The sequence below is a fragment of the Megalops cyprinoides genome, chromosome 17, assembly GCF_013368585.1.
Source record: "Megalops cyprinoides isolate fMegCyp1 chromosome 17, fMegCyp1.pri, whole genome shotgun sequence".
Taxonomy (NCBI): Eukaryota; Metazoa; Chordata; class Actinopteri; order Elopiformes; family Megalopidae; genus Megalops; species Megalops cyprinoides.
In genome coordinates, this window is record NC_050599.1 from 25,695,110 (window position 1) to 25,720,293 (window position 25,184).

Genomic DNA, 25,184 nt, shown 5'->3' on the forward strand with positions numbered 1-25,184 from the left:
GTTTTCGGAACAGAATGACCAGCAACATCTAGAAACGGGGGGGCCTTCTACTGTACAGCACTCCTTTTCTGCAGGTGCACTCCCCAAAATGGTCACTGATTGAATAGGCACAAGGCTAGAGGCTGATTACAGAGGTGGTAAAGCTTTTGAGGACACTCCTGCATTCTTGCTCCAGGTGGCGTTCTTTGAATGCCTTTCGGCTTGGAACGGCCCTCGATTCTGTCCCTCCTCAGCCTCGGATCCCAAACACACAGTACAGGAAGAGGGTTAAAATTCTAGGACGGAGAAGAGAAGGTGCGGTCTGCCGACGTGCAGAAACCCGGTGAGTTTGAGGGCGGCCACTTTGGCGGACAGACAGGGGAGCGAAGTGCCGTGGCGCATCCCAAAACAGTGTCCCGCGGGCGCGGCAGAACACTGGGGGGGGAGGGGGGTGGGGGGGGTCAAGCGAGTTCAGCTATGCAGACAGACACGGTCGGTAAGCCGTCTGGGCTGAGAAAGACCTGGAATGCAGCACGGCTTTTGAGTTTACACCGGTCGGCACGGCTCCCCGCCTTTTATTTTGGACACACAGGATTGGGCAGCTTTTGTGGCGCTGACATCATCCGTGGGGAAACTGCTTTCATAAACCTCAGGATGGTTCAGTTTGGTCGCGTTGGAAATTTACATTTGAGTTTGCACAGAGGCGTGGTATTTCCACTGGGCAAGCAGGTGGTTACTAATTGTAGCTGCACTGATTTGAAAAATGAGCAAAAATTCCTTGTCACATGTGTGATAAAGTGGACTTGTCAGTCACAGTTCAGAGGATTTAGAACAACCAAAAAGGTCTCAAAAAAAGCCACCTGCTGAAAAGAATAAGACCTTTTCTCAGGAACCTTTTTTAACTCGCTATAAAAAAAAAGTAATTTTTATTTAATTGCTCAGTTGGGCTTTTTTAAGTGAAGCTGATTCTTTGAGAGTGCTCCCTTGTTCATTTTTTTCTATCTGTTAACCCAAAGTCCATCACACCAAAGGAGCCTAAATTTTGCGGAAAATGAGGTTCTATTTCTTTCGATCGATAAAGTTTACAGGATGTACAGCTCATTCAGGGACTTGAGCGTTGTGTTCTTGCAGAGTTCTTGCAAAGCCTCGAACCCGGCATGACCGGTGTACCCTGTGTACTCATATCAGATGGAGTTGGGAGCAGTTTGAGGTTAGAAGTTTCATTGAGACCAGCTCTGTTAGCGTGAAGAAATCCCCTGTACCATGCACCGTGGTTCAGTTGTGCTCTTAATCTCTCTGATGAAAATGTACCGTAAGCCTTTTCCTCTAAATCAGTTTTTTTCGGTGCCATAGATAGCTGAGTCAACAGGATGAGGAAGTATGGGGGAGATGTTTTAAGACATGGGATCGTTCGATGTGAAATCAGACCCACTCAAAAAAAAAAAATGAATATCAAGATTTTCTTCATAATTTAAAATTTTAAATTCTTAAAATGTTAACCCTTATAAGACAGGCATTTTTATGAGCACAATGAATTTCACAGTGATTTCCGATTGTCTTTTAAGGTAGCTGAAAAAATACAAGTAATTTCGTCATGGGTACGGAGAGGGAAATTGATTCAGAGCAGCATGTACAATATAAGTGTCAATGTACTTCAAAGCTTTTCAGAACCCATCTTGGTAGGCTGTTTGACAAGCATGATTACATGAGCACAGCACATTTCGGAATGGGCTCTCTTGTAGTTGTGTAAATACAGCACATTTCTTAGGCTAAAGGGTCTGTAGAGCTGTAAAAGGTAAAGAACAGGACTCGGAACCCAAAAACGTTCCCAGTTTGATTCCCCAGAGGGGTTCTGCTGTTGTACCATGGGACAAGCTACTTAACCTGAAATGCCAGCCGTACAACTGGATAACATGACATCGTATGATATGTAAGTCACTGTGGGTAAGGGCAATTGCTAAGCTACTGTAAGCAATATAATGAAATTAAGACTGCGCTTCTGTTCCACCATGGTGCTTCTGTGCCTCCATGGTGCCATCACAGAATATCAGAATGGCCACCAAGATGATGGCGATGGTGCAACAAGCTATTCCTTCCCCCTGACAAGCTATTCCACAAATGGTATATGGCCCACCCCTTTAGCTGTACACAGTCCAAAACACATGACCACATGCGGTGGGCAGGGAGAGCCGGGCTGGCGAAAGGCCACTTTGAACTTCACTTCACTTTGTCACTTTGAATGGGAGGGGAAAGGGGGGGGGGGGGGGGGGGGGTGTCAGAAACACAAACCCTGAGTAAAGAGGGAAATTGATTCTGAATTTAAAACCAGACAGTTCCTATGAAACCACATCCTCTTAATAGCTGCCACTCTGCCAGCGTATCTTTTCGACATGTTTACTGTCTTGCTACATCTGGTTTCAGCGGAAAACAGGGGGAGGTATTACAGAATTACAGGCTGTTACAGAACTTACCAGAAGGTTATGGGTTTGAATACTGGGTAGGGCGCTGTTGTCAGTGTAGCATAGTGGTTAAGGAGCAGGACTCGTAACCGAAAGGTTGCCGGTTCGATGGGACACTGCTGCTGTACCCTTGGGCAAGGTACTTAAACCACAATTGCCTCAGTAAATATGCAGCTGTATAAATGGACAACATTGTAAAGAACTGTAACCTATGTAAGTCGCTTTGGATAAAAGCGTCTGCTAAATGAATAAATGTAAATCTGTGTGATCTCGTCTCAGATCAAGCGCAGCACCGAGGCGACTCACAGCGACGGTGGCTACCGCGGCGCGTGTTTGTTTGCGTTTGTTTGGCGCCTGTTTGTTCGCGCGGGTGGGCTCTCCGTAGACGGTGGCTCAAGCGCTGCCTCGAGAGGAGCTGGACAGTTTGGCCGAAACTGCGGGATGAAGCGCAGCTGAATCAGCTTGCTTTTCGGCGGCGGCTTTGAAGCTCATTCTCCTCCACTTTGATAAGCGTGCATCTCAAGTCCAGTCTGGCGTTTGCCATATAAATCTGCTCCTGGCCAGCCGTGGTGAAATGCAGGTGTTTTTCGAGTATTTGAGAGGACATTTTTATGTGCGTTGTGCTTGCGTACAAATCTCATAAATGTTTCACAGATGCCTTCTCAAAAAACTTTTCTAATTATTATTTTGTATTATTATGTATAGTTCTGTATGGAGTCTTTGCACCTGTGCTGGGCTATCAATGAAATGTAGCCTGTGGCTAACTTGAGTAAAATGCAAATAAACCTAACTTTGGATATGCATATCAGTTATGTTAAAATTGCTTCAAAAGAATTTTTGGAGTTCAGAAGGAGTAGCAAATATTTATTATAGTAATATAATTTAATTTAATATAATTTGGACATGGTGCTATTTGCAGTTTCTGCTCAATCAGGCGAATCTCTTTGAAACGCTGTTTTGGAAGTGATACACGTGAACACGGCTTTGCAATGAAAGTGACTAAGAGAAAATATGCAGTGCAGTACAGAATTACTCATGCTTGCTGGATCTATCTCAGTGCTGTATAGGTAAGGGATATTCCCTGCCGACCTATGGCTTGCTGGGTAGCAAACCGACCAGTCCAATACTCTCATAAACCTTTTCAGAAATGTTTTCGAATGTTCCTTGCAGAATGTTCAGTTACACTCAGGTACATTCTGAATGCATTGTCAAACACGTTCCTGAATTCAGATACTCCTTTCCATATGCGGTATTTCAAAGAATGTATTTCTACCGCATTTTGTAAGAGGAAAGTATCAGAAATCCCCGTGTCCAATACTCCACGGGGTTATAGGAGAAGGAGGCCCTCAGTTTCTCCATTACCGTGTCTCCTGAGGTCCCGCTCTTTTTAACTCCCTCTCACTTCTGACTCGTCCTCTGTCTGTCTGTTTCCTGTCCCGTGTCCCAGCATCACACACATGTACACACATGAGCATACTCGGTAAGTGTTTGGGGAAAGAGGGTGGACTCTCCGTCCCTCTTTCTCCATCACTCGCTCCCTCCCTCCGCCCTTGCTTCTACTTTTACACTCTGTCCTTTCATTTGTTCCTCTGCTATCACACATCCCGGCCCCCGGCCTTACAGGGTAAGGCCATCTCTCGAGGAAACCAATGCATTTGGCGATTTCAGTTTGCGTCAAAACAAATAAGGTCAGTTATTTTCAAGAAATGCCTACTCGAAAATGTCAGAGACCATCAGGCGATCTCATCTAATCTTTTTTCTTTTTTTTTCTTGTTTGATTTTGGACTGCACAGATGAGTCAGCTACCGAACGCAGGCGCTTAAAGTGGAGTTTTGTTTTTGATGTTATCTGCTGCTTGGTCAGGCCGTCTGGTGTGTTGCTTCCTGTTTTGTAGAATGCGCCTGTTGATTATCAGAAGCAGTGCTCTTTCTGAGTAGTGGCTGTAAACACACCCAGCGGCGGACTGTTTCAAAGTGCCACGCGCCGTACGTTTTCAAGCCTGCTGTTAAATATAGTATCGTTAGGGTGTAAGTCACAGACAGTATTCCAATAAAAGGCGTTGGCTCATTTCTCTGAACGTGCCTAACATTGGTGGTAGGTCTACACTGACTTTCATAGTGGGTGATTGAGAGTCTCGTAAGTGTGCAATTATTTAAATCCTTGCGGGGATCTACATGAAGGAATCATTGATTTGGGGGGTGGGGGGGCGGTTATGGTCACAGCAAAGCGACCTCTCTGTCAGTTAAATTTTAGCTCTCGATACTTGTCTAATTAGACAGTTGTAGTTTCAACCCGCCCTTGAAACTCAGGCAAGCTTTGGGAAAGATTTGGGTTGTGGTGCTGTCAGGGGTGTGGGGGGGTTGGTGAATATCTAAACTCTGGCTGGGTGATGTACGACTGATGTTTTGCACCAGGTGAGCATTTCATCACACATAAGCTGATATAGAGCATTGGGGACATTCCGGCCTGTTAACATGTGGCACGGTAACATGACTAGATGTAGTGAGCTGAATTTGGACCATGCCAAAAGCAGCATGGAAGCAAATAAATGCAGCAAGATCTTAAGTTAATAACCACAGATCACAACCAGAAAACTGCCCCCTAATGGTCCACCAACACGATCTCTAGCCGCAATCTGTTTTTCCCAGTGGGGTCTCCCATTGGAGCACTGGCCAAGCCTCTGCTTGGCTGCGATCATTAGACAGGATGGAGGCAGGAGTGCCATAGCTGCTGGCTGACAGACACCGAGGAGGAAGCGGTGAATGTAAAAAAGTAGAACTGATTAGAGTAAAGAAGGAGGAAGGAACCGTAAAAAGGAGAAGGATGAGGTCAGACGTGTGTCCATGCAGAGACTGCCCAGACTGGGCAGGGTCAGCATGCGCAAGTCTGCGTTTCTACACCTAGGTGTGGGTCACTGGATTAGCAATGCTATGCCGCGAAAGCCGTCTGCCACACTGTAGCTTGGCTTGGCCAGAGTGCCACATGAGTTTAGCTCAGTTAGAGCCCTGCACTGTAGGGTCGCTCAGAATGTTGAACTGTAGCTCAGTTAAAATGTTTACTGTAATGTTCTGTAATGTTAGCTTGTACTGTAATAGAGTGCAGTACCCTGTAGCAGGCTCTGTTAGAATATTGACTAGCATAGCTCTGTTTGAATGATGAATCGTAGCAAAGCTCAGCTAGACTCCCACACTGTAGGGTGGCTTGGTTAGAATGCTGCACTATAGCACAGCTCAGCAGGTGGCTGGAGATATGTCTGCGTCTGTCATTTGCACCTGCATGCAAAGAACTGACCATCTGACCAACTTTGTCAGCCTCCGTTTGAGCCTTTTTTATTTGCCGGCCGATATTACACAGAATGGAAAGGAAATACCTGCAGTATCTAACAGCTACTAACAGTAGCAGCCAGCACACAGGGAGGTAGATGCAAGCTCTTATGAAAGAGCCCTCTCTGAGTGAAAGGCTGTGGGAGACGAGAAGGGGATGAAAGATTGGCAACCTGGGGCTGACCCCCTTCCCGCACACACACACACACACACACACACACACACACACACACACACACACATGCACACGCACATGCACACAAACACACACAATCACACAAGCACACACACACTCCTCCGCTCTGATCCGTTCCCCGCAGCACGGCAGTTTTTTTTTAATTAACGTGGTAGCTCGTTTCAGGGGAAGCGCGCCTCTGACGCAAAGGCACACAGCCGGCGCATGGACGGGTTGCAGGATTTCTGAGAACAAGGAATTGGATGGAATTGGGGCCACTAAGTTAATCGACTGTCCTGGACCGAAAATGCGATTATTAAAATGGGCAGCCTCGCACTGGAGTGATGCGAGCCCTCGAACGGTTGAGAAACGGGGAGTGGCTTTCGGTAAGGAGCAGGCACGCGGCAGTGAAACTTACACAGATCTGTGGCAGCCGTAGGAACCTTCAGAGCTTCGCCCACTGCTTCTGCAGCGAGACAGGCTGCGCTTATCTGCAGACTTTCCCATCTCCGCTTATTGAGACAGCCGTGCTCCTGCCGTAATTTTAATCAAGAATATGCTGAGCGCTGCTTTTCGGGAGCCTATTTAGCTCGCCGAGCAATTTGCCAGTCAAAGTGAATCTGATGTTTTGCGATTTCTCTGCCTCCCACTCAGATGATTTCAATGTTAGTAACTGACATGAAGCCACGGTACTGCTTCCCCCAGAGGGGGCTCCTTTCATGTCCTTCTGAAGCAGGTCAAGGTCCTGCTCCGCATGAGCCCTTTCTCCTCGTGTCTCACGTCTCACGAGCTGTCATTTTACCATCACCAAAGTGGGGCGACAGCCTAATGCACTTTTCCCCCTTCAGTTTTCACCAGGTTTTGTCAGAGGGGCTTCGCCGCCTCTGACCCGCTGAAACAGGAGTCATGTGACACATGTGATGGAATGACTCCCGTTAAGCCCCAAAGACGAAAAAAGAAACAAAGGCTTGTCCTCAGGGGTTTCCGAGCAAAGACCGGGACTAGGTGTTCACGCATGTCTTCTCGAAAGGCGAGTCGGTGAGGAGAAATGATTCACTCTCGCCTAAACAGATTGTGGCCTTTCAGCCCTATAACCTCGGAGGCAGCCGCGCTCGTAATTGGGTGGCTTTTACTTCTGAGAAACAGGAAGTGAGGAGCGGGGCCTGGATTAGCTTGGTAGTTGCCCAGAAATACTGGGTCACAGGAAACCAGCCAATCAAGGACAGATTGCAATGGCTACAAGAGGTTTGCATCCTACCTCTGCAGTTAAAAGTAAATCACACCGCTCATATCTGAATAGCCAGGCCTCCTTCAGAATGAGCTCATACCTTTCTAAAAAGTACAGTAGCCGCTTGTTGTATTTCGAGATCATCCAGTAGGGTGTATCTTGACACACCCAGTAGTTCTGTTGTATTTTGTAAATGCGTTGGTGTTATTGCTTCGTCAGAAAGGATTAATGCGTAGGGGATAGATCCCTTTTTGGAATTCAGCAGGGTGGGAATGAATCACAAACTCCTCCCCATCATGCTAGTGTCTGAAGCGGAAAAACAGTCATGGACCTTGTGCCTTAAATTGCTTAAATCTCTGCCACTTTAACCTCATGTCTAGCAGGGCCAACACACCAGTGATGGCATCTTCACTGGGTTTAAAAAAAAAAAAAAGCCTATGCTGTTTTCAGTGTTATCCTAACCATTGCCATGTGACTTTCTTCCTGCTATACAACTACCCAACATTGCTTAGTACTTAGTATCTTACCCTGGTAAGGTAGTAAGGTAAAAATCCTTCATTGCTCATGGCCTAAACCACAGGCCCAGCTCAGAACAGCTCGTTTGACGATCTGATGCAGTGTGGCAATTGCTGCCATTGTGAATGCATTGACGGTGTGCATTGCCTTTGAATGTGTAGGAAAAGAAAGGGCTACAATTTGAAATGTGTGTCATGCAATATCACATGACACTGTTTATTTTATTAGCAGGTAATGTACTTTTCATTCATGGTGTCTTGCAGAAGTAACACTTTTAGTTTCCTTTTTTATAGCCATATATTCTGGAAGCAGGTCAAGTTAAGTACCTTCTGCAAGGGCATAATATGGTGCCCTTGTTTAGGTATGGAACCCGCAACCCCTGGGCTATGAGCCCAGAGGTCTAATATGAGCCACGCGTCCTAATCCCACTCAATCCTTGGCCCGCAGGAGAGTACATCAAGACCTGGAGGCCGAGGTACTTCCTGCTGAAAAGCGATGGGAGCTTCATCGGGTACAAGGAGCGGCCGCAGGACGTGGACCAGCTGGAGACCCCGCTGAATAACTTCTCCGTTGCGCGTGAGTCCACCTCCCCGTCCCCCCTCGCACCCCTTCCCTCAGGGTACCAGATGCCTCAGGGTTGTAACGATCCATCACTTCCACTTCCACTGGTCTATTCATTTACTTTCATTCATATCAACCCAGTCATTTGCATGAAACTTGAGAGCGTCCAACATTAATAGTCATGTTGGAACATTGAGTGTCATTTCACTGGCGTATAATTAACTAATACCCTACATTTGCTTAAAAGTACAGAATCATTTTGAGGTTATGTTGAATCATATTTTATCAAAATGTGTTGTATCTGAGTGAATTCTTTATATAAGGACATATATATATATATATATATATATATGTATATGTGTATATGTGTATATATATATATATATATATATATATATATATATATATATATATATAAAATATATATTCTGATATGTCTTTTTTATCTTTTCTTAAGTGCTGATATTGTGTCATATCAATGTTAAGCAAGAGGTTTACACCCCTAGACATAATTGCAATCCTGACAGAGAGGCTGTCAGGATTGAACACCCACAGAAGGCTGGTGCACATGAGATTGAACGAAACAGATTGACTGCATATTATATTCTAAACCAAGTGGTAGCACTTTTCATTTGGCACCTGAAACTCCTGAGTTATAGGAGACCTCCACATCTGAGGTCTCCACTGAACAGTGAACTGAACTGTGCTGTTGCATGTATTGAGGAAAGCCATTGTGGCCAGTCAGCATCGGGAGGTGGGTTTCAGTTTCCACCTGATCCAACCTGAATATCTTTTATCTAACATGCCAGAAAGTCTCAGGTTATACAAGCCTTTATAAAATGGAAGGCAGAGGGGAAGTTCGGCTCAGGAAGTTGGATCTGTCCACAAAGAAGAACAATGAACTGTGACAACAACAGGCCCTCAGAAATATCCAGATACATGGTCCATTTCATGGGCTTTGAAGGACGACCCCTTATAACAGGTTGGAGCTTTGAGTATGAGAGACCAGTAGGGACTGCTTTAGCAGAGGCGGATGTCTGACCCTGGTGAGGAATGTGTTAACATAATGCTGACAACCGAGATGGGCAATTTGTTCAAAGTGATGCAGATATTAAGTGCTAACGTAGCAGAAAGTGTTCAAGCCCACTAAGTAGCTCTGGGCGGCGACCTCTCCAGTGTCAGAAGGGTTTGCAGTGGTCCTGGTTGCACCGTGGTGACAGTGGGGATGAGTGATGGTGATGATGATCCCGTCTCCTCCCCCCTCCCTCTGATTGGCCAGAATGCCAGCTGATGAAGACGGAGAGGCCGAAGCCCAACACCTTCATCATCCGCTGCCTCCAGTGGACCACTGTGATCGAGCGAACCTTCCACGTGGAAACGCCCGAGGAGAGGTGACCACGCCCCTCTGTCCTTTCACCAAGGCAGAATCTTGCACCGTTGGTGCACACACACACACACACACACACACACACACACACACAGACACACACACGCTGACACTCTCAAGCACCAGAGATAACTATCCCTGTTATAGGCTGTGGTACTGTCAAAAGGTTTTAATCTCTCTCACTCTCTCTCCTCTCTTTTGCTCTCCCTCTCTACTCAGGGAAGAATGGACCAAAGCCATCCAGGCTGTGGCGGAGAGCGTACAGGAGAAACAGCAGACAACAGAAGACAAGGATGAAAAAGATAGGGACATGTCCCTGACCAAACCCCGACTCAAAGTGGTGCGTACCCCTCCCCACTGTCCTTCACCACCCCCCTTCCCAGCCCCAATGTTGCCCAATATCCTCCCAGCCCCCCCCCCCCCCCCCCCCCCCCATGCCAAGACACACTGACCAGCTGAGGGGTTGGATTACGTTTCCTTTCCACCTCTCTCTGTCCGAAATCAGGCACATGTGTGTTCTATTGTGGGGACACAAGGGTCCCCAGAGCACTACCATAACTGCATTCCACATTTGTTCAACTCCAAGGGGTCAAAGGTTAAGAAGTGAAGTATAGGCTAATGATGACCGAGGTAGTGGGGAATTGCCCAGTCAGCAGCTGGAGGATTTGGTTGCAGACTTAAAAAATATTTGGAGGTGGTCACGGCGCATCGAGCTGCACAGGGCTTCTTTTGCACATCTTTTGCGTGAATCCATAGCAGTAACCTGATCTCGCCCCCCCCCCCCCCCCCCCTTTCACCCCTGCCCCCCTCTCCTCACCCAGACTATGCACGACTTTGAATACCTCAAACTCCTGGGAAAAGGCACTTTTGGGAAGGTCATCCTGGTGAAGGAGAAGGCCACGGGCCGATACTACGCCATGAAGATCCTGAAAAAGGAAGTGATAGTGGCGAAAGTGAGTAGCACCCCCTGCAGTGAATGAATGACAGAGTGTGTTGTGGATTGTTTTATACTGGTTTTTTCCCCTTTGCTGTGCATTGTGGGTGACTCATGAGGTTCCCGTTTGTGGATTCTCTCAGGATGAAGTTGCCCACACGCTCACCGAAAACAGAGTGCTAAAGAACTCCAAGCACCCATTCCTGACGGTGAGAATAAACCACAAACTAGGCCTCACTGTTACTGAAGTGGACCCTTCCCCAGCCGGACTGAAGCCTCACGAGGCTGCTCTCAATACAAACATCTTCAGATGGTTTTCCTAAATGGACCAGCATTACGCACCCAGTCTCTACAGTAGTCATGATAAGGGAACTCATTTGACAGCTGTACCACGAGATGCAGTGCCAGTAAGCCCAATGTCCTCTGCTGAAGTGAAGAGTATTATGTTTTTAAAGTATTGTGAAGTCTTTCTGTTATTCTCAGCTGAATACTATATCACATGAGTTGGTTAGATCTCTGTGTGATACAGTATTATACTTTTTATTGAGTTTCTGATAGGGCAGAATAAAGATATAGATATGAGCAATAGTAGAGAATGATATAGAGGCACCAATAATATAGACTGTAGAAGTGCAATAGAAAGATAACACACCAGAATAGTTATATATATAATTATAATAAAAAATACATAGGTATCCACCTGTCTTTTAAAGGTTGATTTGCTCATTTGCCATTATGAAATGAATCCCATTGTATAGTTAACAAGACCGTTAGTTGGTTCATTGTCTGCTCCTTCTCTCTTTGGTGACACGAAAGGTCTCTTTCCCTCTGCCAGGGTTTGAAGTATTCCTTCCAGACTCATGACCGCTTGTGCTTCGTCATGGAGTACGCGAATGGAGGGGAGGTGAGCCGTGTAAACTGTCAGCCATTCTGGCTCTGCCAACACCCTGTCCCTGTTTTAAAAGTATGTGATATGCCAAGCTTTTATCAGCCACTGCCATTCTCAACTTCAGACTCTCCCGGGGGTTTATTTTTCAGATGGTGATTGGCTTTTTTTCCAAACCACGTAAAATAAATTCATTTTTGTCTCCATTTATACATACAATATCATTTGCACAGCAAACTACAGATAATTTCTTGGAGAACACCTCTAGATGACCTTTAACCCTGGCTCCTCCCCCCGCTCTCTCCAGCTCTTCTTCCACTTGTCCCGGGACCGGGTTTTTTCGGAGGAGCGGGCGCGGTTCTATGGGGCGGAGATCGTCTCTGCTCTGGACTACCTTCACTCGGAGCAGAACGTGGTCTACAGGGACCTGAAGGTGGGTGGGCAAGGCTCTGCCTCCTGAGTAGAAACAGCAACAGTTAAGACACCGAAATACATGAAGGAAGAACAAAAATGGTAATATAAAACTGTGTAAATATTTTGTGTGAGCTTCCTTTTACAGTATGCATATAGCCAATAACCTTTGATTGGTTCAGATGGTGGTCTATCATCATCAGATTCCTATTAGGGAACTAAATGGCAAACATAAATCTGGTTAGGTGTGTAACTGACAATTAATAACCAATCCACTTTAGATCAGAATCCACGCCAAACTAAAGGGAATGGAGTCTTGTCCTTGCCAAAAGCAGTTTATTCCGAATGTGCACTTGAATGTTGTAAGAAAACACATTCATTACAGGAATGTTGCTTTTTATCTTTAAAAAAACCCTCCCACAGACCAACAAAACCCTTTACTGATATATAGATCTTACCGATAAAGGGGCTAGGCTTGCAATGTGAAGGGTGGAGGTTGGATTCACAGGAAAGGTTACTACAGTGCTACCCTTGAGCAAGGGCTACTTGAGAGACTGCGAGGACTCTCAGGTAGACGGGGGTCCCAGGCAGCCAAGTGGATCTTGAGGCCGCATCGCTGACGATCTGGCCGCTGTTGCCCCTGACAGCTGGAGAACCTTATGCTGGACAAGGATGGACACATCAAGATCACGGACTTCGGCCTCTGCAAGGAGGGCATCAAGGACGGGGCGACCATGAGGACCTTCTGTGGGACGCCGGAGTACTTGGCCCCGGAGGTAATAATGACGATGACTATGGTAACGGTAATGGTGTGTTTCTGTCAGCCCTGAGGTCTCCTTGTCCTTCATCCTCTTTCACTCTGCGTCTAATGTGTGGAGCCTCAGGCTGCAGTGTATTAAGAGACAGGGGGTGCAATTTCAAAGCACCCTATATTTTTGCCTCTTTACCCAACCCCACCACACGTCACTCCACCCCACCTCTCTTAGACCCTTCATGTTGTGACCACCTTTTCGCGTGACCCCTTCCTCCACCCCCCCAGGTGCTGGAGGACAATGACTACGGGCGGGCAGTGGACTGGTGGGGGCTGGGCGTGGTCATGTACGAGATGATGTGCGGCCGGCTGCCCTTCTACAACCAGGACCACGAGAAGCTGTTCGAGCTCATCCTCATGGAGGACATCCGCTTCCCTCGCACCCTGGGCCCCGAGGGCAAGTCCCTGCTCTCTGGCCTGCTCAAGAAGGACCCCAAGCAGCGGTGAGTGGCTCCACCCCCCGCCTCTCCACAGCAGAAGGGTGATTGGTTATCACTCATTCGACTGAAAGTCCTGACAAATCAGAAGCAAACATGGTTCAGTGTGGGAGAATTTCTCCCATTCTATACAAAACAATATGACTGTATTCTACTCAAAAATGTGAGAAAGTATACAAATGATTCTTCCCAATATTATTGTTGTTCTTACAACTGCAATAATTTTTATTACCCTCTTCTTTTAACCCCCCCCCCCCATTTTTATTTTGTTCTAATAAAAATGAATTTTATTATTTTTTATTTTTATTATTATTTAATTGTACTGTATGACATTAGGGATAGAAGTTTCAGTTTGCTGATTTACAGATGGTGTAAGGCAGAGGAACCAGGTTGTTCCTGGGGTTGTAGTGTTCTAGTGGAGTTGCTGCTTGTGGTTTGTACCAGAGGGTGTGGCGTGCCTGCGGTCCACCTGACTCTCCTCCTCTCCACCCGCTCCAGGTTAGGGGGTGGGCCGGATGACGCCAAGGAGATCATGCAGCACAAATTCTTTGCCGGGATTGAGTGGCAGGACGTCTACGAGAAGAAGGTGAGGATGACATGCTCGCTAGCGACCCAGTCAGGGTGTCCGTAATGCTGTTGCTAACCCTAACCAGCAGTATAGCACATACTCGGGAGAATTGTTGGGGGGATATCAAAGCCTGCACTGACATGCTTGTTTGTCTGAGTCAGCTAGACCAGGAAGAAAATGCTGTCCCACTAGTAAGTATAGCACTACCGTTCGGGGCATATTTAAATGCTCTCCTCTAGACACCACCCTGTCAAGGGAGTTTACCTCCATGCAATACTGGTGACATCCCTGGCTCAATAAGTTGTGCATAGCAGTAGCCTCCACTGGCCATCCTGGAGACCCACGATCCTGAGTTGCCATTCAATCAGTAGTTGTAACCTGGAACAGTGGGGCATTAAAGTTCCCATTCAAACCGCAGCTGAAATGATGTGACTGAGCCCTGGAATGAAATGCAAGGCCAGAAATCCGTGGATGCACTGTGGCCAGCGCTGCTGTCGGTGAAGCTCGCCGGGTCAGGGTTGGATGATTGACAGGACCAGGATCCAGCCAGCTCTCATTACATTACATTACATTGTAGTCATTTAGGAGATGCTCCTGTCCAAAGTGACTTGCACAATTTTATCCATTTATATAGCTGGATATTTACTGAGGCAGTTGTGGGTTTTGACATCTCTCCCACTCTCCCTCTCTGCCCTCTCAGCTTGAGCCGCCCTTCAAGCCCCAGGTCACCTCGGAGACGGACACCCGCTATTTTGACGAGGAGTTCACAGGCCAGACCATCACTATCACCCCACCAGGACAAGGTACCGTTCAGTCCAGTAGCCCACACGCACACACGCACACACACGCACACGCATACACACACACCTCTTGTGCCTTCTAGCTTGTGGAGTAAGTCCACCCTTATGGTTTGGGTCCTGTGTAACATGGGCAGGGGCACACATATCACAGTGGACAGACCGTTAGATGCGTTTACCTCACCAGGCAAATGAACAAGGGTCCTAAGCTGAGCAAACCAATCATTCTCTTATCGTCTTGGTGACAAAGGGCTGAGGCCACGTTCAACCACAGACATTCGTGTGCTCACCTGCCCCACTGCACCAGCACTACCACGGCTGTCTGAAAAGAACAGCAGAGGCTGGGTGTCACTCAGGTACATTGCCACCTCCCCCCCTCTGAATTCCCAAAAGCAGCAGGAAGATTTCACTGCGGATCTAAATACCAGAGCACAATGCAGGCTTCTTCCTCGCCATCGTCAGTCTCCCAGTTTGAGCTGGCACGTAGCCCATCTGCGCTTGCCCGCATGCTAAGTGCGGATGGTGCCTGGAGTCAGTATGACTAAGTGCTGATCGCGATCGCTGTCGCACGGTAGCACACCTCCCACACTTCTCCCTCCGTCCTTCAAGCCTGTGAGCTTATGTGAGGGGAAATATTGCATGGGACTTTTCAGATTTGTAAAGGCATCAAACTCTTATGGTTTTTGAATTAGTACGAGAGAAAGGGAGAGTGAGCAGAATTTAAAGTCCCAGTTAATTTGCCTCCCTCTGAAGATATTTGTCAGCACGTGTAGTCACACCTTTGTCATACATTGTATTTTTTAGATGTAATCACTCAAGTCACTGAAACACAGCCTTCCTCATTCATAAAACATGTTACTCACAGATTTTACTCCCAGATTACCCAGATGACACTGGAATAGTTTTTCAGCAGTCTTGGCCTTGATCTTGCTTATTATTAACTAATGAATACAAAAGGCTTGCATCCGAATGATGTTTCCTGATGTGCCGTTTGATGATTATTGAAAACAAGGGGATGCTGTTGTCTCAGTGCCTCTGAAAAGCACATAACTGGAGGGGGGCTGCCACCTAGTGGAAATAATGTGTAGGACCATTATGGGTAGTTTCAGGGTGGAATTCAGTCTTGCTGCACAGTGGTTTGTGTTTTAGCTTGAGTAACAAATTTATGCTCATTCATTTCACTTAATTTATTATAAATATGGCAGATTTTGAAGCTTCTCAGTAATTTGAATTGGAAGAGGTGAATGCAAGCACAGTGTGGAGGCACAGGATCTGAAATGTACAAGCAAAAACCTCAATTTTGAAAGGAGAACTCCTATCCATATTAATAGTTTTAAGACATTAGATAGATTCCCCACTCTAGTCTACTGTGGGCAGCTAGAAGGGGCCCACATGAAGTCCTTATCAATCTGTTTATTGTAACATTTACTCAGAGAGGCAGTAGCTCCACACAGCATGTCACTTGCAAAGTATTGTACCATTATGCACACTATGCACCAAGATTTATGACAAATTATGTACTGTACAACATTGTATTTGATAGCACTGTGTGTCCTTGATTGGATTACTCAAACCGTTGGAAGGGTAAAGGTATGTTAGGTAACTCAACACTGATGTCAGCGATGATGTAAATGTTGCTAAACCTGTTTTTCTCTCACTCTGTCTCTCGTTTTTCTCCCTCTGTCATTTCTGCCCCCTCTCTACCGCTCACCTTCCCACCCTCTCTTCTCCTTTCCTAGATGAGAACATGGAACAATTCGACAGTGACAGGAGACCTCACTTCCCCCAGTTCTCCTACTCAGCCAGCGGAACAGCCTAGAGGGTCCTTTCCAATTCCCCCCGGCTCCTGCCATTTCTCACCCCCCCCCACACCCACCACACCCCCAAAAACCAGGTCAAAATCTCAAAGGGCATCTCTCACTCTTTTTTTCCCTCCAATGTCACATGTGTATCAACTGCCATTGTTCTGTGGGCACTTTTTCCTGGCATCTTCTTGCCCGGGAAGTCATTTGTCATGATCTTGGGGTGAGGGAGAGGCACTTAGACAGGAGCAATGGTTGCGACCGACCTGTGGCCTTCAAAGACCATCCTCCTGTGAAGTTTACGAGAGGTAACACTACCGTGCATTTCCTGCGTTCACTCACGGACTTGGCCGAACCCCACTTTTTTAAACCCGGAGTATGGCGAACCCAATAGAAATAAAGCCCCTGCAGCAAAACGGTGGCACTATGGCTGACAGTGGATGATGTATGATTTTTTTTTTGTAGTTTCTTTGCCTTCATGAATTGGATTGCTCCCTGTTCACAAAGTGGACCTTTTTTCTTAAGCTACCACATGCCATTACAAATTAGGAGAGCTTTTAAGAATTGTTGAACACCAAATGTCAGAATTAGTTCTTTTGCTGTTTGTGTGTTTAAGAATTGTTTGGACCAACCCTTTCTTTAGTTGGGATACCAGGTCGCTTGCTCTCAGTTTCTCTTTGATCAGAGGTTAATGTAATGGTTCAGTCCTGCTCGGGTTTCAGTTCAAAATGGAGCCATTTGTAAGGTGCCCCTTAAGTTGTCCTTGAATGTTTTTTTTTAAACAATAAAAAGCTTTAAGTACTTGTAACTCATACAGAAAATGTTTGAAAGGCACCATCACTTTCCCTTTGCAGAAACAAAAGAAGACAATATCAGTACTGCCTAAGTTTGCCCCCCAAATTCTTAACTGCAAGTTAAAGACTTGGCTTTTTTCCCCAGCGTGCACTCCCTCCTCCACCGGCATGCCATTAAGCCAAATGTGCTGGAGGGCTTTGGCATCACTGGATTCCCAAATGCTTCCTGAAGACCCAGTGCAGCTCAAGTCATGAGATGCGTCCCTGCAGGCAGTTTACAGCTCATTGTGATCCTTTCAACTTGCAGATCTTGGACCATTGTGAGACTTAAATTTAGGGAAATATGCTGGGTGACCAGATGACCACCATCAGTAGTATTAGTTTAGTCTGAGCAAATGACATAGATTGATAGGTTGTGCAATAACAGCCCAACAGCACATTCTCGCTGGAGGAAACGCAGACGCTGTTAGGAAGTTGCCCCCTAGAGGGACGAGGGTGGAAAAGCACCTAAAAGTCTCTTTTTAAATGAATGTGTTCAGATATAACTGTGACCAAAGTACAGCTAACAGCCTGATGTTTACCCCCTTATGTATGGCATAACAGATAAGACCTTCCTAGTCGGGCACTGAAACCTGAAACTCCTGGGTCTAGCTTTACCTGCTCTCAGGGTGGCTAAACAAGGCAGGCCAGACGAGCTGCTTGTAAGCCAGGCTGGGAACACCCTAAGCCTGAGAGGTAGGCCAATAGTGTATTGCGACAAACGCTCACGCAAGCCACACAAACTACCGTGGGTATTCAAATGACCCGTTCCACTCCCGCCCAATTCCTGCTCGCACTCCTGTACGGCCGTGTCCGTTCGCTCGGTATCTTTTCTTTCTGTTCTGGGATTCTTCTTGCGTCGGGGCACCCCGCCCCAGCGCAAACCGCACAGCCTCAGTGAGGTCATTGTCACAGTTTGCACGCTCCTTTTTGGAACACACACACACACTGAAGCTGCTCATCCGGGTTTCATTCACAGCAAACACGCGGACGGGTCGGAACAGCCTGCCCGTGTACTCCATACATTTCATCTCTCTTTTTTACATGTATATATGAGCAATCATACGGACAGGTCTGCAGCATCATGCATTTCCCAACTCCTCAGCAGTGATGCATTTGTATATTTATTGGCTGTGTTATGAATTTCTGCTGGAAGTGCAGCCAAATCAGACATGTACTGAAACAAGAGGTGTAAATGCCATCAAGAAGATCCTGTCATTAAAAAAAAACAATGATCTTTGGTTACTGATCACAATTTTGTAGTGATGGTTGAATACAGACGTGACTCAAAATTAGCCTTCTGTTACAGTTTTCACACTGTAGGGAAAAGCAGCACCATTTGGTCTGGATGTTTTTGGACATTCTTTAAATTATTCCTCTCCTATAAATTATTCTTATTCAGTTTTTTTTTTTTCCTGTCCGATATTGAGTGGTAATTATTCAGTGCATTTTGACTGGTTCTACAATTGTTAATGAATGTAAAAGCTTTTTGTGTTTTTTTTGTTTGTTTATTTGTTTTTGGACTCTACTCCATCTCATTTTGTAAGTTTTGTGTATTTACTTGTTGATGTCACTGAAAAATTATTATTTTTACTGAAAGTCCTGCTTATTTGACCTCCTTGTGTAACTGTTGCATGACTAACAGTTCCAGATTCATCTTCTCAGTCTCCCTGGTGCTCAGTTGGACCTTTGAAGTTCATAAACCTCTGATTTGTCATAGATTTCTCAGTGTTGTATGTGGGGAAGGGGAGGGGGGCCTTTTTAAAAATGTATTTAAAAGATATTTCTTTCTGCCCCTGCGCTCACAGTAACTGGGAGACCAAATTGAGAATATCATTTCCCCCACTTCAGGCTTATTTTGTTTCCTTTAAACTCTAAAATAAAGGGTTATGACTACATTGTCTCCCCGTCTGTTTTTCTTGACTTTTTATTCACAATTAACTTTGATTAGGCTTCCTTTGGAGATGCAGCATTGCCATGGAGATTATAATGATCCTGTCCCAGAGGGTGGAGTTAGAAAAGGAGCTGGACCCACCCTTCCCTTAGGATAGAGGCCCATATAGAAGAGTCACTAGGCAAGATGTCCCAGTGGCAGTACCCACAACGCACCGCTTTGTGTCTGGGTGTTTTCCTGCTGCCTCTTGAGCTGGGGTTTGGATGTGCATTCCAAGGGACCATATTATCTGTTCTGGTTGTATCAAACCACTGTGTGTGTGTCGTGGGTACTAGCCATAACACATGGAAATCAGTTCTTGGACTTAGATCAGCAGAAATCGTTGCAACAATAAATTGGATTTATTACTGTTATGCATTATAAGGTTAAGTGAAGGCCACATAGTGTGTGCCACTAGGTCTCAGTATGGAAACTGCAACCAGCAGCAGGTAGCAAAAATCAGACACTATGGAAAATTATTACCTAATCGATTGCTATTAAAGTCAGGTTTGGTTTGATTGTGTTCCAAGGCATATTAGACAAATACAGTCTTACAATGATTCCAACGATTTACAATGAATCAACCACCGGTTGTAAAAAGAAGAAAAGTGATTTGGCAATTGTAAGATCGTGCATAAATATGAATCTATTGAGTCACAGTATAAGCCTAGTTTGCTGGCCAACTATTTCATTTAATAGCGTTCCTAGGACAGTGTAATTTAGCCAGAGCAAAGCAAATTTCCACTGCGCGCAATGTGGCATAGTACCAGCACATCCAGCACTGAACACTGATCCAACACTGTAAAGATGTATGTTGGAATATAATTTTGATATCAGATGATTATTGAATGTTGGTCTATTTTGTGCAACCTGTCTCTGAATGGAAGTTCAGGCGACTTGATTTTTTGCACGCCGCACGAATGCAGAGTGACCCAATACCTAGAGCGTCACTCGTGAATACAGCGAAGGTGTTTCCTCTGGTGAGTTTGCGATACAGGTCCATGTAAACACTTTGCACACAGCGCCAAGAGGCAGTGATCTCGTGGATACAATTGGTTTAGAACACGAACATTTTCAAAATGTAGAAATACTGTGTTTTTCGTACGCTTGTTGGATTTTGAACACTGAACTGAAACTTGGACGATTTTTAAGTTTACTCCTCGTGGTCTAATGATACAACCATTCATATTTTGCCAGCGGGAACTGGTTTCAAACAAATTCTACGGAACTCTTCTTTCAATCAGGCACAACTTTTGTTCTCAATATGTAGCCTGTCTGACAAAATTTACATCAACAAACCAAATCTAGACTGTTACTGGATACAGCAATCCATATGCTAATCTGCTTGTTATACAATGTTACTTTACTGTTACCACAGTTTCTTTCATTTCAGTAAAATGTGGAATTATTATTCCTGATTATTCGATGAATAAAGGGATGTTAGTAATATAATGCAACATACGATATCGATGTAAGCATTAATTGAAATCAATGGCATGCAGTATTATAATGGTGATTATGAAACAGTTGTTCGGTGTTCGCTTATTTCTAAATTTAAAATATTCAAATAAGAAAATTATGTTCGATACTACTACTGTTACCACTAAAGTAATATTGTAATAATAATAATAATTGTTCGTTTTTCTTTAGATTGGCTAAATTAACTACCCAAGTCAACATGGGCTTAGATTAAACAGTACCGGATCAGTGCTGGCAAGAATGATGGTTACCCTTTTTGTGGAGTGCGCCTCAGTCAATACATATGAAATATGCAATGTAATAGGCAGGCTTGGCCACACGTCCTGTTGAAGACGCTGTGTGAGTCTGAATGAATTCAATTACTTCCTAATAATAATCAAACAACTACAGTCATCTACTCACCTACCCATTCTCATAAAATCATTAATAAGTGTCCAATAAATGATACAGCGTCTCTGATATATTTTGTTATTGAAAACAAAGACGATGACGTCATCACTCACGGTATCGGTTGGAACCCACGTGAAGTATTGCTAAAAACGAGACAAACTAATCCAAAGCGTGGGGATGGGCAGGATGTGATGGGACACCGTGAAACTCGCAGACCTGTTTTGCCTCATTCAATTCCCGACAGGTGCGGAAAGCATCGCGCCTGGGCGTTGGGGTTTGCCTGTGAGGTTGCGTCAATAACCTGCTAACCGGAGGCGGTGCTGCTCTGCGCGCGGTGTCACTTGCACAGTCAGAAAATGCATGGTCTGGCTGCCGAACGAAGGGTGTGTGTTTTCCACCTGGACTCGCTGTCAACGGCGGCATTCATTTTGTGCGTTTGAGAAGCGGATCGCGTTGCTTTCTCTCACGGTCGCGCTGACGAGAGGCTGCGCTTTTCCAGCGTTTTAATGCTGATATCCTTCGGCGCTTTTAACAGCAAAGTGGAATCTGGATCTATATAGGTAGGTCGCGGAATGGGCATGATGAGACGCTGGGTTGCAAAGGAGGAAAATACGTACAATACCTTCTATCGTGAATGGTGTTTGGCCTTCTTACATACAGACTGGACGTTTCCAATTCAGGTTTACCAATGGAAGTATAAAGCTGCATTTTTCTTACTGTTTTTTTTGATGAGGAATCGGGGATTTTTAGACGGGGATAGCTGGAATTCGGGAAGAAAAATCTCTGAACGCAGAAAACGCGTTATTTCGCACCTATCGCGTCTGGAGTGCAAATTGAGTAATGTGCACTGAAAGGAGAAGCAACTTAGCTACTGATCCCCTGTTCTTGAAATGAGGTCCACTGGGGTCTTTTTCCTAAGTCGAGTAGCTGGACTGCTGTTTCATAATACGGCCAGGGTTGGGCTCGCGAAAAGCCTGTGTCAGGGAGCCAGCTGTGTGTGTCTGTCTGTTGCGATGCGACTCTACGGGACCAGCAACACTGTCTGCTTGGCTTCCTACCATCCACGTCCTTTCCCAAGTGAACTGTATTGTGTGTTGCATACAGTCAGTGGCAATACCAGCCAAAGGCCACCCAGCCGCATATTACGACGTTTTAAATCTAACCGCAATGGTGATTTCCAGTTACTGACAATGTTAACGAAGCTATAGCCAGACACAGCAAGGAGATGGTATTCGGAGAATGCATCACGTGCATCGTATGACACAGTAATCCGTCGCTAATTGGGTGTGGATACATGTAAGACTCCGATATGAAAGATTCATGCGTGCCGTTTTAGAATTGGCTTGCCCGTACTATCCAGGTTTCTTTGTGGCTAGCAGTGTTTGGATTGCGGCTAATTACTGCTTGACGGAGTTTCAATGGGTTTATGCGACGCTATCTCATGACTGAGTACGCTGAGAATAATTGAGAATAATTGTGGTTTATCAATTGCTGTCTCACAGTTGTCAGCTGTTTTCGGGGTTTAATGATGTGATACGAATATCATATATACGTGATCTATCTTATCGTCTTTTAGGGGGAGACACCAAATTTGTATGAAATCTAAATATAGGCCTATATGTATGTTCAGTGTGTCTGTGGCGTCTCTCGAGCTAAACAATTGTATAATCTTATACTAAGATAAGGCTTTTTAGTCTTTCCTAGGTCAGAAGCTAAATGTAGTCAGTGAATGAAGCTATTTACAGATGTGCCATGTGTGACCAATTCCTTAGCTACTGATCTCTGATCAGTTTGGAGTGTATCATATTCATTGCCTGATTGCTGATCCAGGGTCAGTAGGGAATGCATATTGCCTAAGGGCCAAGTGGAGCGTAGTGAAAAATAATTACCAACGCATCCATTGGAAGTGACCCCCGGAGTTAGTGGTGTGGATTTATGTGTGGTTGCTAATTAAGATGTCTGGGGTTCTACACGCAAGACAAATTAACAATCAGTGCTTTTTGGTAGCACAGTTGGAGCTCCCTTTCAGCTTTTCATTTGGCTCTGTTAGAGCAAAGGGAAATATGTAGTAAATGTTTAGTTATAAAGTGGTTTTCAGTTGTCCACTTCCTCCTCGTAGATGAAGATCTTGTCCCTCTTCCGCCGATGAGTGCCTCCTCTGGTCTCTCTTATAGCTTCCACATCCTGTCTCGTTTTTGCTCATTGATAGATCCGTCAATCCTCCTTTTAAGTCTCTGTCATCTGTGGATTGACAGTACCAGTCATGCTGGGTTAATTCCAGTCATAGGCAGTGCTTGAAATGATCATTCTGGGTTTTTGAACTCTTTCTGCCAGAGCACTGCTTCCTTCCAATTTTGCCCTGTGCTGTCCACAAGGCATCTGCAAGTCTTTAGTCTTTGTTCTATCTTAGGGTCAATGGAGCCATATATTGGATGGTAACTTGAGTCACATGGTCCAGGTGTTGGCCACCCACAGGTAAAACCACCACGACCCAGGCCAGACCTGGCTGTTGTGGCCAGTTATCTCTGTATAGGCCAGCTGGGCCTATGGCATTATACACAGGATGTCCTTATAAGGACATTTCTCTCTTATGGGTCGATCAACAGGAATGTGACTCACCAATAAGTCAAGGTCATCTCATAGGGCTCCGTTCATTTTAGCAGCAGTTCAAAGCAACCTTATCTGAATGGAGGCCTGCATGGGAATTGCAATTTTCAGTTTGGGGAGTTTAGGTTAGGGCTGTTCTCTCGCTCAGGGACTTCACGATCAGTGTGAACTTGTGCTGATTTCCCCAGCCATTTCTCAGATTAATATTGTAAATTCACTTCCTGTTAATCCTTTGATGGATTCAGTCCCACAACCAGGTCTTTTACAGTACTCTGTTCTACCCTGGGGAATATTACATTACATCACAGTGATATTGTTATTGTTATTATTTGTCTTATTGTCACTATATATTATAACTAGTGCTACCACAAATACATATGATACAATACAGCCTTCTGACTAGTATCTTAACCAACACTGCTCTTCAATTGTATGTAATGAGGCCACAGTAGCTTCACAATTACAACACCTTTCCTGCATTGTGTTGTACATTTATTTAGATTTAATCTGAATTGGAATCTTTTTCTGTTTGCCATTTGGGGGCCCAGTGATGTCTTTCAGGTGACATCGGTCATAGAGTCATCTCTCATCACTTCCACCGCTGTTCACCAGTCTGCTCTCAGAGGGGGTCTGGGAGTTGTGTGTCACACACATGGGGAATCAGTCAGTTTTAATCTGGCAGCTGTAGGACTGAGCAGCCTTATTATTGAGTTCCACTTCACGCCCTTGAAAATCTCCTGTTGCTGTTCATAGGCAGCAGAGAGGCATCCAGGTCACAGATATTCTATAATGATTAGATATTCAGCTCCAGCTGTCCTTCCGTCCTCTATCTAGGGGGTTCCAGTTGGTAGCAGGTTTTCGGTGTTTTGGTGCTGTCTGTATTCCTGTGTGTGCTGCTTCACATCACACCCCTTCAGGAATGTTGGTAATGGATCAGCAAATCGCAAGAGTCAGCAACAGCAAAGACAATTGCCAATGCGACACTCACTGAGCCAACTATCTGGCCCATAGATGGCAGGAACCTGAGCCACCGCCCTAGTTTTAGGAAGGCAGAGGTAGTTGCTTCTTGTGAATTGATATGGCCAGCCAGACTTACTCACCACCATTGTGTGAGTCCCACGTTCTGTCAGCTTACATACCTTGCCTCTGGGTAGCCATGGTAATCACTTTTCTCTCCTCCTTGGACATGTGACGTTTCATTGGCTTCTTGACACACTCGGGACCTCTCCATACATTCCAAGTGACTGCTGTATGTGATTGCTGGTGACTCAGACGGTCACAATATGTTATCGCCCCCATTATTTTTGACACCTTTTAAAGGAATTAACTGCATTCAGTTCACAACTAGCCATGTCAGTAATTAACATGTTGTGGTATGCATTTTTAAAAGCCCGCTTCATCAGTTATTCTGCTCTGCCTGTCTGTGAGTGGTTGTCATGCAGCTCAGGAGCTGCTGCTTTGGGGAACATGCCTGTGATCATGGCCATTCTAATGCAAAACATTTCTTTGCGTGCCATTTTCTTTGTGTGGCATGTAATGAATAAGTCATTAATGGTTGCACGCGTGTCCTTTCAGAAAAATCACCATTCACATTGTCGGGAGTGTCTTCATGATGAGGCTCTGGTATACTGTAACTGAGAGTGTAGTATAATTACAAGACTTGACAAG

At 45.3% G+C, this 25,184-nt stretch overlaps 2 protein-coding genes across 4 annotated transcripts in view; both read left to right on the forward strand.

Annotated features, from left to right (window-relative positions):
- Window positions 1-16,334, forward strand: part of LOC118792185 (RAC-alpha serine/threonine-protein kinase-like) — a 29,432-nt gene extending 13,098 nt beyond the window's left edge. For 2 of the 3 annotated variants that reach the window (XM_036549946.1, XM_036549947.1), the window contains exons 3-14: window positions 8,128-8,256; window positions 9,521-9,632; window positions 9,848-9,968; window positions 10,450-10,581; window positions 10,706-10,771; window positions 11,398-11,466; window positions 11,756-11,881; window positions 12,507-12,635; window positions 12,899-13,113; window positions 13,606-13,693; window positions 14,376-14,478; window positions 16,212-16,334. In XM_036549946.1, the coding sequence (XP_036405839.1) occupies window positions 8,128-8,256; window positions 9,521-9,632; window positions 9,848-9,968; window positions 10,450-10,581; window positions 10,706-10,771; window positions 11,398-11,466; window positions 11,756-11,881; window positions 12,507-12,635; window positions 12,899-13,113; window positions 13,606-13,693; window positions 14,376-14,478; window positions 16,212-16,291 (1,370 nt within the window). In that variant the 3' untranslated portion in view covers window positions 16,292-16,334. Of the gene's footprint in view, window positions 1-8,127; window positions 8,257-9,520; window positions 9,633-9,847; window positions 9,969-10,449; window positions 10,582-10,705; window positions 10,772-11,397; window positions 11,467-11,755; window positions 11,882-12,506; window positions 12,636-12,898; window positions 13,118-13,605; window positions 13,694-14,375; window positions 14,479-16,211 lie in introns of those variants that run through there. The other variant, XM_036549948.1, reaches the window with a different exon arrangement.
- A 4,878-nt stretch (window positions 16,335-21,212) lies between these two features.
- The window catches only part of LOC118792186 (centrosomal protein of 170 kDa protein B-like), a 33,931-nt gene continuing 29,959 nt past the window's right edge, over window positions 21,213-25,184 (forward strand). The window contains exon 1 of the mRNA XM_036549949.1: window positions 21,213-21,469. The gene's annotated coding sequence lies outside the window, so the exon portion shown is untranslated. The remainder of the gene's footprint in view (window positions 21,470-25,184) is intronic.